The sequence below is a fragment of the Ptychodera flava genome, chromosome 11, assembly GCF_041260155.1.
Source record: "Ptychodera flava strain L36383 chromosome 11, AS_Pfla_20210202, whole genome shotgun sequence".
NCBI classification, from domain to species: Eukaryota; Metazoa; Hemichordata; class Enteropneusta; family Ptychoderidae; genus Ptychodera; species Ptychodera flava.
This window is the reverse complement of record NC_091938.1, coordinates 19,364,182-19,378,590: the sequence shown is the minus strand read 5'-3', so window position 1 is coordinate 19,378,590 and position 14,409 is coordinate 19,364,182. Positions and strand designations below refer to the sequence as shown.

Genomic DNA, 14,409 nt, shown 5'->3' with positions numbered 1-14,409 from the left:
TGCTCCGGAAAAGGGAACTCTCAACTGCCGGTGGAACTCCCCTCTTTGCCCTGCACGTACATGGCTTCATAAATCTTGCTTTATACGTCAGCATGTGCGCGACTGTTCTAAGGTAGCTTAGTGGGTCTCAAATCAGAGCCCTAAGCAGGGCAAAAGAAGTATTCTAGATAACAACAGGTGTTATAGCCGCACGGGCTGATACGACAGTGTGTTTTAAAGGGGCGGGTTGTTTGCCAGCTTTGATTTGTCTCAAAGCAAAATGGGCAACTTGATGAAATTCCAAATGGAAACAACGGACTAACACCATGAAAATGCCCAATGTCAACAAGAATAAATGCGAAAACCAGGGATTGAGGACTGCGCCTTTAATGAGCTGAGAGCTAAGTTCAATGTAAATTAAGGTTAATCAGACTTTATTTCTTTGTCATGTTTACCTGGTTGTGAGAGAAATAATTGTCATAAAAGAAAGATAGTTATTCCAGTCAGTAAACAAGCTAAATATATAGACACCTCAGTACCCGGATCGAGGCAGGTACATCCGTACAGTGACCTTCGAACAAAGAAGGTCGGATGGCACCTAAATCTTGACTAATTCTTCAAACCTTTTGACAAACGATATTAAGATAATCAAAGGCCCCGATATTTAATTTCAGTGGGCTTTTTTGAGTTTCAGAATGATCTACATTCATCTAGGGGGAACTAAATTTTTCAGCCCTCATAAAAATAATTTATATTTGATCACTAGGTTCCGTCAAGATATGTTCTGACACTCCATTTAAGTGATGATGGATAGCTTGCCATGACTCAACGAACTTTTGCCATCTCAAGACTGCAACTGAGATAAGTATAAATAGGTCAGAAAATAAAATCAATATGAGAAATTAAGATTCTATTCCAAAATTTGCATAGATATATTCATATAGGTATTATGAGCATGCCTTCGTATAAAAATTCTCGTCGCCTTGAGTAAGGGAGAAATTGAGCCTTCTTGCGCTTTGTTGTGAGCTCTTTTTGCCTCCGTCTTCAAGCAGCGTGTAATCGAAGAGGTTCATTCTCAAATGCTTGCATGTCAATGTTTGTGTCGTGCATATTGATGTATTATTTGCATATTGATAACCGGTCTATGATTTGCTCAATTCGTTTAGAGCTAGATCGTTTTTAAGGAAAACTAGTTAAACGTCTTCCCGATATTAGCTATACCAGGCCCATTCGTGCATGTTTGTAGGTCCCTATGATGGTTTCAAGCTAAGACTATTGATGGAACGTTTTTCGAGGCCTTCTCATACACTTCAGGTAATTTCAAGTGTCAGCTTTTATTGTACTACTTGCAAGTATTCAAGAGATAGGGAAATGGCTTTTGACAAACGCGGAACAATAATTCATGCCCTGGGCAATGTTTATATTGCTATTAACATAAATACCGATGACACAGTGCAAAAGTCAGGTATGTAAATCAGATTGGCAGGCTCACTGTTAGCGTTGGAAACATGCGCAAGCCAGATTGGTGGCAAGGTTTGTATGCTCTTTATGATTCGTACATAGTTTGACAGCATTATGATGGACATGACTGATCATGCTATCGTCTGGACAGGGCCGAAAGGACGTAGCGGTCCTTTGCTGCCGACCTGGCTAAATATTTTGAAGTGATATTGTTCACCGTGTTCGTGGTGGGCGTCAATCAAATATGGCGGAAAAACACCGGCTGTTCGTCTTCGCGAAGTTAAAGTCCTTCCAGAAAGCTGCTGAAGAAGACGTCAAAGGTTTGCTAAATGCTGTTGTTGCAAGAAACGAGAATCTCAGAGGGAAAGTGACCGTCGGAAGTTTCAGAAGGTCGGGGACCCTGGGTGGTTCACAGTCCGGCCACTCGGCCTGCGACGGGTTTACCACTTCCACCGCCGTAGTTGTGATCGATGCCCGGCAGAGTCGAGTGTGTCTGGCACCGCATAAAAGGGACAGAAACATCGACCATAGACAGGAGTTGGCCATGTTGAGCAGGACTGCAACTAAGCCCAAAGGTAGGAAAAGTTTGAACATCAATTGCGCTATATGAGTCATTTATATATATTTTATATATTTGCAAATTTGGCGCCAATCCGTCTGTTGATATGGCATTTACAAACTTTCGACAGAATATGAAGTACATTTGAGTTATGACAATTTTAGAGAGTGATACCTGCGACTGACCTTTTGTACAAAAACTGGAAAGTTTCCCCCTTTCGAAAACAGTCTAACTTGAGTATTTGTTGGTCATATGTTTAAAAATGATCGAATACGTAGGTTTGCCGGGTTAGACACGACATGATACTGTTAGTGTACTGGAGTAAGGTCATGTAATCTGATAAGGAAACCAATTTGGCTAAGTACCCACCTTTGAGACATACTATAGGTTCATGATGATGTACTCTCAAAGGTAACTCTAATGAAATTTCATGTCAGTACAGTACCATGAAATAATCTAATAGTAAAAGAAATGTTTTTGTTCAAGTTCCGTTAACAAACCCTCAGTATATAGGGTAGAGTGGTCGGGACAATCTTATTTTGTTTTTAATGGGGTGTAATTCAAAACTTTGCAAAATCTTGCGTAATTTTTAAAATGCAGAAAAAAGTTTGTAGGGTCGGAGGGTTTTCAATAATATAAATTGGGTTATCGGAAACACAAATTTGTATTTGCTTTTCAATCCTCTGATTTTCTTCATTTTCCTTCAGTTTGACCTTCAGCAGCATGACTTTTAATTTTAATATGGAATTATCACTTTCAAATATTGACATCAGTCAACAATTTATGACTTTCAATTTTGATATTTGATTGTTTTGTTCAACTGCAGGGTCGATATTAGTCGTGATCTATGGAGACAGCAAGTCTAAAGATTTGGGTGATGAATTCATCGCTGACAAGTGGCCGAAACAGTGGAAACACAGAGACCGTTTCGCGTGGAAACTTGCCCAGGACCGTCGAATTTTCTCCGTGTCCGACGAATTCAACTCGACCCAGGTTGACTGTATTGTGGACTACCTAATCAAGCTGCCATTGATTCCCAGTACGCCACTTGAGATGCGCACGCGCGATTCCAACATCCTTGTGATTGGTCAGAGAGGTGACACTCTTGCTGACGGGGATCTGCATAGCAACCCTTTCTTAACCAATCACGTGGTTCAACGCGATCGCCATTTTACTGTAGAACTGTCCAGGCCCCTTGCTTCCGACGACGACAGCCGACGGCAAATCAGCAACGCGCTCACGTATTTTGTCAACGGATTTCCAACTTTGAAACTCTGTGAGAATCATTCACATTCCGCGATGACAGACAACCTCAAAGCAAAATATTTGAGAAGTTATGGCATAAACAATGTGTTTAATCTATACTGCGTTAAAATAGCCCGAATGCTTTGGTTTAACCGATTTCCAAAATTCGACAGGGTTATTCTATTATGTCACTGTGAGAGATGTTTTGCCGAAATTCTGAACGAGGAAGATCAAATTATGAGATATCTGGGCAGGCAACTAGGTGGGTATGCACAAATATTCCATGAAGGCGAAAGTACTCAAAAGTAAATGTCATAATTTACGTGGTGTTTTAAAAGTGAAAGTATCTAAGCTTACTTAATACATGCAGAGAGTGAGCTTGCTACTTAGAGAGAGTGGGCTTGCTTTTGCAAAGAAGCTTACAAGTATATCATCAGAAATGTCATCGGCTTTCACCATTGTTCACCGGCTGAATTAAAAAGTTCATCTTTTCTCGGCATTATATCGAGTTTTATCATTGATTTACATGTAATAATGTCATGATAAATGCCATGATACCGTACATTACCGTACCAATGCAATACCACATCACGCCAAACCACATCAAATACAACAATCACTCTACACCACAACGCAAAGGCGCGCACCACATCACTCCAACCAAACCAAACCACGTCATGTCACGGCGAACAACACAACACCACGCCACACCACACCACACCACACATGTCACGTCACACCACATCACACCACATCACATCACATCACATCACATCACATCACATCACATCACATCACATCACATCACATCGTATCACATCACATATCGAATCACATCAAATCACATCACATCGCATCACATCACATCACATCACATAGCATCGCATCACAACACATCGAATCACATCACATCACACCACACCACACCACACCACACCACACCACACCACACCACATCACATCACTTCACTTCACTTCACATCACATCACATCACATCACATCACATCGCATCGCATCACATCACATCACATCACATCGAATCACATCACATCACATCACACCACACCGCACCGCACCGCATCGCTTCGCATCGCATCACATCACATCACAACACATCACATCACATCACATCACATCACACCACATCACATCACAACACACACATTACATCAAAATAAACCACACCACGGCCCATGCAACTCTAAACTCACACCACAATACATCAAACCACACAACCCCACACTCAAAACCACACCACACTGTACCACATCACACCAAATAACATAATTTATTAATTACGCTGTTTATACTAACATACCGAGAGGATTTATTCAATATTTCACCTTCAATGTTCATTTTAACACCTGCTTAGAAACCACAATCTTTACTCTTCTTCTTGCAGATAAACTCGGCATCGCCCTCCGTTCAAATGCAAGGGTTTTGCCAATTATTAGCAGCAAACCAGCGCGTTACTCTTCCCCGACCTTAGAGAGAGCCAGAAACACCATCGAAGACTTAATGGACCAGGACGTGAGTCTCTCAGAAGACGAAATTTCCCGCCACAAAGGTCGACTTCGCCCGTACAAAGGCGATGATTTCATCATGAGACTATACTCGATGTACGCTTTCCAGCCGTCTTCTGCCAGAGGCAAGCGTCTACTCTCATTTTGATTTTTTTGGGGGGGGGGGGGGTAGGGGGTATGCAGGTGTGTAGTGGGTAACTGCTGGGGGTTTCAAATACTAGGCTAAGAATGTTTCAGTCAGTGGTCACCATTTATCATGCATGAGAAATCAACACTTTTCTGTTTAAAAGCGGAGTGACCGTAACTTTGGCAAATATAAATGTATTTGTTCCGTATATCAACAACGGTTCTTTGATCTGATTCCTACAACATGCCGTTGTTGAATACCAAATATTTGGTACGTCAACATAGACTTAAAATTACATACATCGTTTTGTTGTCAAGTCAGTTCAGGCCCTGTTCTGAATTAAGTGGTCACCAATAAGAATGCATGTCAAACATCATGACGCTGCACTGACAAGTAAAATACTAGTATTTGCATTGACAAAGGAAATACCAGGTATTTCGCCATACTACAGGAAGTAGACAAAGCATCTGTAGTGCATACACGGAAATAAAATGCAGTTGCAAAATCGCCAGAAGTAACAGTTACTGATCCTTTAAACCGTTGGTTGCATCTCCCGTAGTGAGATGATATTCATATTATCACATATTTGCGTTACATCGAAGCGACACACGTATGATCAAGCAAGTTTCACTGGCAATATGCAGGGTCTCTGAAGGTTACGTCAATAATTACAACAACTTAAGGAGTCTGACTGAAACTAAACCTATTGAGTAACTGATTGGCATTTTGGAAATAATAAAATGAGAAAATTGAGTTTCAGCCAAACAATTGACCAAAAGCTTCCAAATGCTGCACATTAGCCCAAGTTTCAAGGTACATTTGTCTTACGAGCCCTTCCCACGAGTTTTCAACACCTGTGCACCGTGACAGAGTACGCATTTCCTGTAAAATCACGTATTACCCGAGATTTCAGCTAATTTCCTGCCCGCCAAGCATTTTTTCACGAACGGCTTACCAAAACTTGTAATTTCCTCTGTAAAGCAAATCTCCTGCTTCGTTTCTAGTTAAGTCCCTTGCATCATTTGTCCTTTGCACAGCCGTACAACTTGATCTTATCTTACAGGTTCATGCATGCACGTATTTGAGGAAATTTGGTTGGCGTTTCAATGTATGTCGAAGAGCAATCAATATTACAGGCGATAACTTCATGCATTTTCTCTCCGCAGGTTTCAAACATAGATGAGGCTACGACTTGGCAGAGACAGAGGCTGTTACCGTTATGTACATATATATAAGAGAGAGAGAGAGAGAGAGAGAGAGAGAGAGAGAGAGAGAGAGAGAGAGAGAGAGAGAGAGAGAGAGAGAGAGAGAGAGAGAGAGATTTATATGTGCACAAACGCCACACGATGGATGAAGGATTTCAGATTAATGGACATTACTATAATAAATGAAGCTGAAAATGATTGATAACCTGTACATCTGTACCAATACACGAATACTGTTTTGTTGTTTCATTATGATACAGCATAATCTATACAGAATTTTACTCTTATAGTTGTGTTTTACAAAGTCTTTAGGCAATACACTGAATGTTATTATAAAGATACTGTTAGTAGTATAACGGCTAAATTGGACGGGACTGAGAGCGATTGCACTTTGCTAGTTGTCCGATGTTTATTCAATATGTCGTTGTTTCGCTGAAAGTGCCAACTAAGTTACGCGGGGTGAGGGTGGGGGGGGGGGGTAACGGGGTTGTCAGAGACGTCAAGAAAATGTTCAACATTTTACGGCTCTTTTGCAGGACATGGAATCCAATAATAATAATAATGGAACTGAAATAATGTAATAAATGAAATTTAAACTACAGCATGAAATGTTTGACTGTGGCGTGTACTACACTTTAACCCGGTTCCTAAAATTTCCTTAGTAGCAATATTTTGCCTACCCAGGTTGAAAAAAGTTTGTGTACGCGCGCTGGTGTCAACAAACTTGAAGGGGTGTCCTCTGAACTAGGGCAAAGGTTTTAACTAGCATTATTCGATGGACACGTCATAGTTTGCAACATTCCTTCTGTGTTTGTTGATTGCATGGCTAGCTGAACTACTTATCTGAGTCAATTCTATACATACATGGTGTTCATTTTTTATACATGGTGAAGGTGACCCCATCCTCTTTTGTGTCTCTGTCTCTGTTTCTCTCTGTATGTTTCTCTGTCTCTCTCTGTCTCTCTGTCTCTCTACCTGTCTCTGTCTGTCTGTCTGTCTGTCTGTCTGTCTGTCTCTGACACACACAGCCACGAAATATTGTGAATAAAGTGGTCTCTGATTTGTTTCGTTTCTGAAACTCATATTCTTTATAGCTAATGAGTCATACTAGGTGCACATTATCTCCTAAACATCGTGGTATGAACACGGGTGGGCGCACGACTGCTATTGAAAGGCACGATATGAAAATCACTTTGCGCAGTAAAGAAGAAAATAATTATGTCATCATCAGCATTACTGCGACATCTGCGCGTCATATCTTCCTGTTTAGGTAATGATGTTCAATGAATATCCATCATAGTATCACTTACAATTGGCTAACACAAAAATTGTATCGATTCTCAATTTCGTAGCAGTAAAACAAATAGACTCCAAACGTTCTCTTCTAAAAATAAAAAGATAGGAGAAATTTTTTGTAGTCAAAGAAATAACAAAAACTATTCCTCAAATCTCACAACAAAGCCCCCCCCCCCCGCAAAAACCTCCATAAAATACAAAACCGAAAACCGCATCATCGCATCACTTTTGCAAAATATCACAAGGACAGTGAACAAATGCATAGTGTAGTGGCCAGGTGTAGTGCTCAACTCGAATAAAGTATGGTTCGACATACTAAAGAAGGAAAAAAAACCGCTTTAATTACCCTAACGGACATCAAACAAGTTATTTTACCGACCTCAAAGGGTACAATAATAATCACAATGACTATATACACGAAAAGAAGGATTTGCAAAATCTATCGGCACATTCTGTAAATATCATTTAACGGCCGGGTGGTTTATACAACAGGCCAATGTAACAAGACATCTGAAAATGAAGATTTTATACCCATGAACATTTTAATGAACACAAATCATTCAAAATGGTTATATTGCCGCCTGGTGGTTAGTTTAAATTAAAGGAAAAAAATAGTAATTTTTGCCCCGATATCCTTCAGTGTTGAAACTACAAAGTCGTTAACATAAATATGGCATACCGATTCAACAAGGCGTTGACATCACAGTGCACGAACGATCTATAGAATTTCTTGGCCTCCATGATCGAAATATGATCCACGGTAAGCCTCAGTTGGTTACTAAGTCTTGTATATACCGGTACCGGTATGTTTGGCGCGGTACTTTGTGGAAGGTAATTATTCAGTGGACATTTCAATCCTGTGAAGAGCAAATCTTTAATGAGGGCGCTTTGAAGTCCAATCCTTGTGTTCGTCATTTGTCAAATATGTTCGGAAAACAAATACCATTTCTCACCTGTTCCCTTCACTTAGGCCAAAGTAAGTAAATTCTTTGTTTTGCGTCCACTCTAAATGGGAAAAGGTACGCGTCTAAGCGGCTGAAAAACACACACAAGAAAATTAACACAATGTAATTTGATTGCAGCAAATAAAAAATTGTAACAAAATTTTAGTTCAGAAAAGCTAAGCGGCCATGTCCTAAAATTTCCTATTCAAATACACTGTGTGTGTTTTTTATGAAAACCTTAAAAAACCTAGGCGGGTTGGGACGCAAAACAAAGAATTTAATTACTTTGGCCTTATTTGTGGTTTTATGTCAGGTTCCCTGAAGAAAGTCACACGTTTGATAGTCGAAGGCTTGACCTGATACTTATGTTTCTTTTAAATTGCAAGCACTTGTTCGCCTTTGTGATACATGATGTCAAGGAGAAAGAGATCAAAAGTCAAAGTCACCATACACACACAGCTCATGCCATCCACGTGACAATTTGGCCAGTGATTTCCATGTCGACGCCGAGTAAACGTACGCGTTATGCACACTAATTCAAGTACAGATACCTATAATCGCTTATATGGTGTGGTGTTTGAAGAACATTGTAGGAATCAAATTTGTGTTAAAATTTGTTTGAATTGCACTACACACACAGCTCAGCACATTGTACATAACATAATAGGGATAGCGTGCGATGTGGAAGAGCAAACTATGAAGAGAGAGAGAGAGAGAGAGAGAGAGAGAGAGAGAGAGAGAGAGAGAGAGAGGAGAGAGAGAGAGAGAGAGAGAGAGAGAGAGAGAGAGAGAGAGAGAGAGAGAGAGAGAGAGAGAGAGAGAGAGAGAGAGAGAGAGACAGACAGACAGACAGATACAGACAGACAGAGAGACAGAGAGCTGAGACACACCTTTTCCTTCTAAAAAGAAATTTTGTTTCGTTCAAAATACCTATGAATTTGTTCACTCTCTGTTAGCAAGAAAAAGGACTACTGAAGTCCATAACGTCACGTCTGTCGCACAATGGGACGCCTGCGCATGCGCACAAATTTTTCAGATCCAACTGCTCTGCCAGTAATAGTACTACCGCCGGTGACATTGAGGAGAAGCAAGGTTCGTCCAGTAGGTGGAACGCATTGTACTTCTGTTCGACTCTAAGCACCTGAGAATCTAAGGATCTAGAGAATCTAGGGAACGCTTTCTCTTTGAACGGGTAAGGTACTTTACACCATCAGCGTTGCACAACAGGTGGTTGTGCTGGACTTCTGCGACGAATATTCACCACTGATCCGCTGAACTTAATGGGCTCTTCTATAACAAGCGCTGAAGGTTACATATTATAGTTTAATTTCTTCCTGCGATTTAAAAACTCCTATTAAGACGCTGGGACATGTATCCTGCCATCAAAGCAACGTGTGCAAGTTGTTACTGCCCTGCTATTGTAGCGGGTCGAGGCATTGTCAATTTGAAGTAGCCATAACTGCGGTAATCGATAGCCCTTTGAAGGGGTTGGTTGAGAGCGGGCTCTACGTACCCAAGTGTGCTAGGGTAAGCAGACACAAGTTCCGATCGGAGCCTGGAAGATCGCTCCTGTCTCGGAATGAAAATCGAGTGGGACAAGCATTTTGCTTAGTGAGCTTTAATTAGTAGCCTTCGATTCTCCAGGGCTGGTGACGTGCCTTTGTACAAGAGACTTCAGTTGCGCCAGAAGAGTGATAATTCCCTCATTCGGCGGCATCATAAACTCACTTGTCTTTTTAATAGCTAATCAATGACACCACCGCATTATCACGTCGGCATGTAAAACAACAAGTTCTCCTTTTTATGTAATGATTGCGGGGTCTGAATAGGACGTATGCCTATTTTAGCAGTTTCGCGTTGATTGTCCCAACCCTAGTAACGGAGATGTTTTGGCCAAAGTCCTGGGCTGTAACTTTATTTTGAAAGATATTCGAAATCAAAAGTGGTGTAACGATGTCGAAGATAGAACGAGAACTGACAGCCCTGAACATAAAACCCTACCGGGGAAAAGCCTACGATCTCCGCGTGGATTTGAACTACCGCAATATCGCCAGTGTCCCCCTGCAGGTATTCACGCTGACAGAGCTGCAGTGGTTGAACTTGAACGTTAATCGGTTAAAATCGCTCCCACGAGACATCAGTAAACTCACAAGGCTGAGATGGTTGTTTTTGGAAAACAACCACTTCGAGGATTTTCCCGAGATTATAACAGAACTGAAAGAACTCGTTCGGTTGTACATGGGGAGCAACCGGTTGAGGGCGCTACCGAGTTCCGTCGGAGAGCTGTCTAAACTTCGGTACCTAGATATCTCGGACAACAAATTCACAGCATTTCCGGCGTGTCTGTGGAGCGATGAACTGCGAGGGCTTGAAAAACTTTTCTTGAGCAACAATGGAATTACAAATCTGCCCAAGGCAGTCGAGAAACTGACAAATTTAAAAGTCCTGTGGCTGAACAATAACAAGATAGACTGGATTCCGTACTCGATGGGCGAAATGAAAAACTTGGAAGAGCTCCAACTTGCCGAAAACCGTCTGAGAATATTACCGGCGTCTCTGTGCAGTAACCTTGAAAACTTGAACAAGGGAAATTTCGAAAATAACCTACTTATCAAGGAATATCAGGATGTACTAAAGAAAGATATCCAGGGACTTAGAGATTTGGAAAAGTCTGTAAACTCGACGTGGATGCGAAACGGAAGAATGGAAATGCGTGAGTGGAGCTCTGGAGCTCGCGTACCTTGCTATACAATGGACAGCCATCCCTGCGGTGCTGCCCTCATCATCTATAATTATGAGTATGAACGTGACCTTAGCGAAAGGTCAAACAGCGATACTTTCCGATCCGAAATAAGTAAGTACTGCTTTGATTGATGTGTGCGAATCTGTGAGCGCATGCGTGCATACTTGCAAAGATCAGAGAAGATTTTGAATTCACTCACTGAAATTTTCACTGATATCTCGCCCCGGTATCTCGCTGAACCATGATATCAATGTGCAAAATTAAGGAAATGTGACGCACTTTGTAAAAGTGACACACGTCGGATAGCTCAGGGTTGATCCTACAATTGTGTTTTCTTTGAATTGCAAGCATTTTTCGGATGATAATTGTGATACATGACGTCACGGAGGAAGAGATCAAAAGTGAATTATTGATGTATCAACTGTACAAATCTTTTCGTCGATGGAAATATCTTTTTACATTAAACCTACAATGCCTTCGGATGTTCGGATGCTTGCCTTCTTTTGTAACCCAAGAGATCGCTATTCATATAAGCCTATATTTGCTCAGTCTGCTTTGGAGAGGGGGGGGGGCGCGTTTGATAGCAGTAAGCTGTGTGGCATTCCACTGGGAGTAAATTAACTCGTCAAAAGAATGGAAAAGTGTAAACATATTTCTATTGCTCCATGGGGTTACGAAATCCAATGAAGTTATAGGCCCTACACTTTGAACTTTGTCTCACCTTGTGTTCCTTCTTAAAAAACACGTGGCCACATGAATTGACACCATTGGATTGCTTGAATCTAATTACTGATGTAGCTGACATTTATTCTTAAGGTACAGAATTTCAATTGAGTTTTTTCGGTGTTTAATTCTTTCATGAATTGCTAATAACTTCGACACAGTCACTTTGCTTACGCACTGTACACTTGACACGAAAGTGTTTTTTTTTACAAATTTCAGGCACCATTCGAAGTATTCTATCGAGTATGGGTTTCAGCGTTCGAGTGATGAAGAACTTGACATCACTGGATCTGATTGGCTCACTCAGAAATTTGAATCTCGAAGAGCACTCTTTCCACGACTGTCTCCTTGTCTGCATCCTCTCCCAGGGAACCTTTGGACGCTTTATGGGAGTTGACAAAATTGGTGTCAGCTTTCGAAATCTGACCGAAATTTTCACGGAAGTGAATTCACCAAACCTGACAGGAAAGCCAAAGATTTTCCTCATGGAAACGAATCCGGTAGAAGACTACGGCCCACGGGAACAACCAACTTCTGTGACGCCGACAGACGACGACCTGCTCACTCTCATGACCTCCGTAGAGGTCATCCCGAACGAGGCTGATTTCTTGCTGGGCTACGCCAATTTACAACTGGAAAAAAACCATGACGGGCGCAGAGGGCGTCGGTCTGGATATTTACTTACCGTTATTCGGGCACTTGAAAAACTGTGCGGAAAGCATCACATGTTGGACATATTGACGATAGCGAACAGAAAGACAATGGACAATATTGCAAAGCAGGATGGGATTTCACTGACTCCGGTTTTACAATCTACTCTGAGATATGATTTATATTTTGATGATGCCGACGAACTGTATGAGTAGAAAACGGCATTTCCTTGAAATTGACAAGAAATTCAAAAACTACAACTTTATAGAGAAATTATGAGCGATTGGAAAGTAAACACATTCGCAGAAAACCGTGCTTTCGATAGAATAATATTTAGCATGCGAAATAATTCCTTAACTGCATGCATTCTGCGCATGTGCTGCTAACTTCACATGCATCAAGATTGTGCCATCGAGTAATCAAATGCAAATAACTTGTTTGACTTCGACCATGGCAATGGAGCAGAAGACCCTTAGTCTCGGTTTTAGATATAAAAAACAAAATCAACGAAGCACAAAACAAAATAAAAACAAAATACAGATGCATCAGAAGATGTCGGTGAGTCGATTGATGCCGAAAATATTCTAGGAATGGCTCGACCTCTGCAATACCGAGTTGCAAAGTGTTTTGCATTTCAGAATTTGTTTTATATTTTCTATCTGATCCATACTCTTTTTAATTTTTTTCGGAAGTAGCATCGATCTTTGCTGCCCTGCAGATTATTCGCGTTTTAAACACTCTCTCCCATTACAAGATTTTAATGGTCTACCCTAGAGAGTATTAAATGTTATTAACGTAACTGAGCGAGATGGAGAACTTGGTACGATTGTTTGGTGTTTTTCCGTTTTGTGAGTGTGGAGTTATTTATCGCACTGTTTTTCTCTCACCCGTATTTTGACCCATGTAAAGAGGCGCGAAACTTTGTCTTGTAAGCATATCGTTATTAAGGTAGTAGGCGCCTCAACGACAGATATTCGGACTCTAAAATTCTTACGATTTTCTTCTGGTCTACCGCTTATGGTGCTCATTTTGAAGCTTTTGGGGTAAGTAAATTCTTACTGGCTTAGTTTTGTGAAAATAAAGAGTTGAATTTCCGGGCCCCATAGAGTTGATACGGGGATGGCTTCCATTTTGATCTTCAAATATCCGTAGATGTTGGATAATTTATTTCTGGAGTATCAAAGTTTGCACAAGGGACCCCTGTTTTAACATTGCTTTGTTAAATGGTTGAATATTTCATTGAGGAAAGTTTGAATAAAATTTTAAGTCGTTTGATTTCTAAGCGCGTACTACCTTAATATTCGTATTTCGTCACCGCAAAAGAGTACGAAGATAATTCGGAAGTTATCCCAAAACCTCGAAAAACTTCCAGCGCCATGCATGATATGGAAAGAATTTCAAATGTATTTCATTCTCACCCAAAATAAATTTCTCCCACCATCTTTGGACTCATTCCGTTCACTTTTTACGCTCCACAAACGAAACCTCCCTAGGTTGACTCTGCTGGGTTCGAAAAAACTCTGCAGGACAGAGTTGTTGCAAACCTCTATAACACTTACACACCAGCCTTTGAGAATATTATTACAGAACACCGGATGAATGGAAGCACTAATTAAAGGTATACAGTCACCTGTAATGTAAATGTGCCTATATATGGTCAAAGGGACGTTCCTTTGGTATTCAAAATGCCCATGTGAGGGCGCTGTTTTTAAAAAGCGGCCACCCACTTAAAATCTGTGATTAGTTAGATTTTCTCTTTCCATGGTTACTGGCAAAATTGGAACAGCTGACAGTATACCTTTAAACATAACATATGACATCAGACACATCACAATTGAGTGGACACATTTTGATACTTTGCTTGGCTGCTTGTGAAATAGGTGCGCCTCAAAAAGGTCAGAATCACATAATATTAACATCTGCAATAACTTTTACAACACTATAACTATGGG

At 40.8% G+C, this 14,409-nt stretch overlaps 2 protein-coding genes across 2 annotated transcripts; both read left to right on the top strand.

Moving 5' to 3' along the window:
- The first annotated feature begins 1,539 nt into the window (after positions 1–1,539).
- LOC139144396 (uncharacterized) lies at positions 1,540–4,916 on the top strand. The gene is made up of 3 exons (XM_070715097.1): positions 1,540–2,015; positions 2,826–3,506; positions 4,648–4,916. The coding sequence occupies exons 1-3, from the start codon at positions 1,685–1,687 to the stop codon at positions 4,914–4,916; spliced, it is 1,281 nt and encodes a 426-aa protein (XP_070571198.1). The 5' UTR covers positions 1,540–1,684.
- A 5,247-nt stretch (positions 4,917–10,163) lies between these two features.
- Positions 10,164–12,795, top strand: LOC139143722 (ras guanine nucleotide exchange factor L-like). The gene is made up of 2 exons (XM_070714257.1): positions 10,164–11,194; positions 12,026–12,795. Exons 1-2 carry the CDS (start codon positions 10,294–10,296, stop codon positions 12,670–12,672), a joined length of 1,548 nt encoding a protein of 515 aa, XP_070570358.1. The 5' UTR covers positions 10,164–10,293; the 3' UTR covers positions 12,673–12,795.
- The last annotated feature ends 1,614 nt before the right edge of the window (positions 12,796–14,409 follow it).

Bases quoted from the DNA above. Each gene is read 5' to 3' on its own strand.
- LOC139143722 (XM_070714257.1), top strand. From the start codon at position 10,294: ATGTCGAAGATAGAACGAGAACTGACAGCCCTGAACATAAAACCCTAC. The intron at 11,195-12,025 runs GTAAGTACTGCT...TACAAATTTCAG, and splicing joins TACTTTCCGATCCGAAATAA to GCACCATTCGAAGTATTCTA.
- LOC139144396 (XM_070715097.1), top strand. From the start codon at position 1,685: ATGGCGGAAAAACACCGGCTGTTCGTCTTCGCGAAGTTAAAGTCCTTC. The intron at 2,016-2,825 runs GTAGGAAAAGTT...GTTCAACTGCAG, and splicing joins GACTGCAACTAAGCCCAAAG to GGTCGATATTAGTCGTGATC. The intron at 3,507-4,647 runs GTGGGTATGCAC...TTCTTCTTGCAG, and splicing joins ATATCTGGGCAGGCAACTAG to ATAAACTCGGCATCGCCCTC.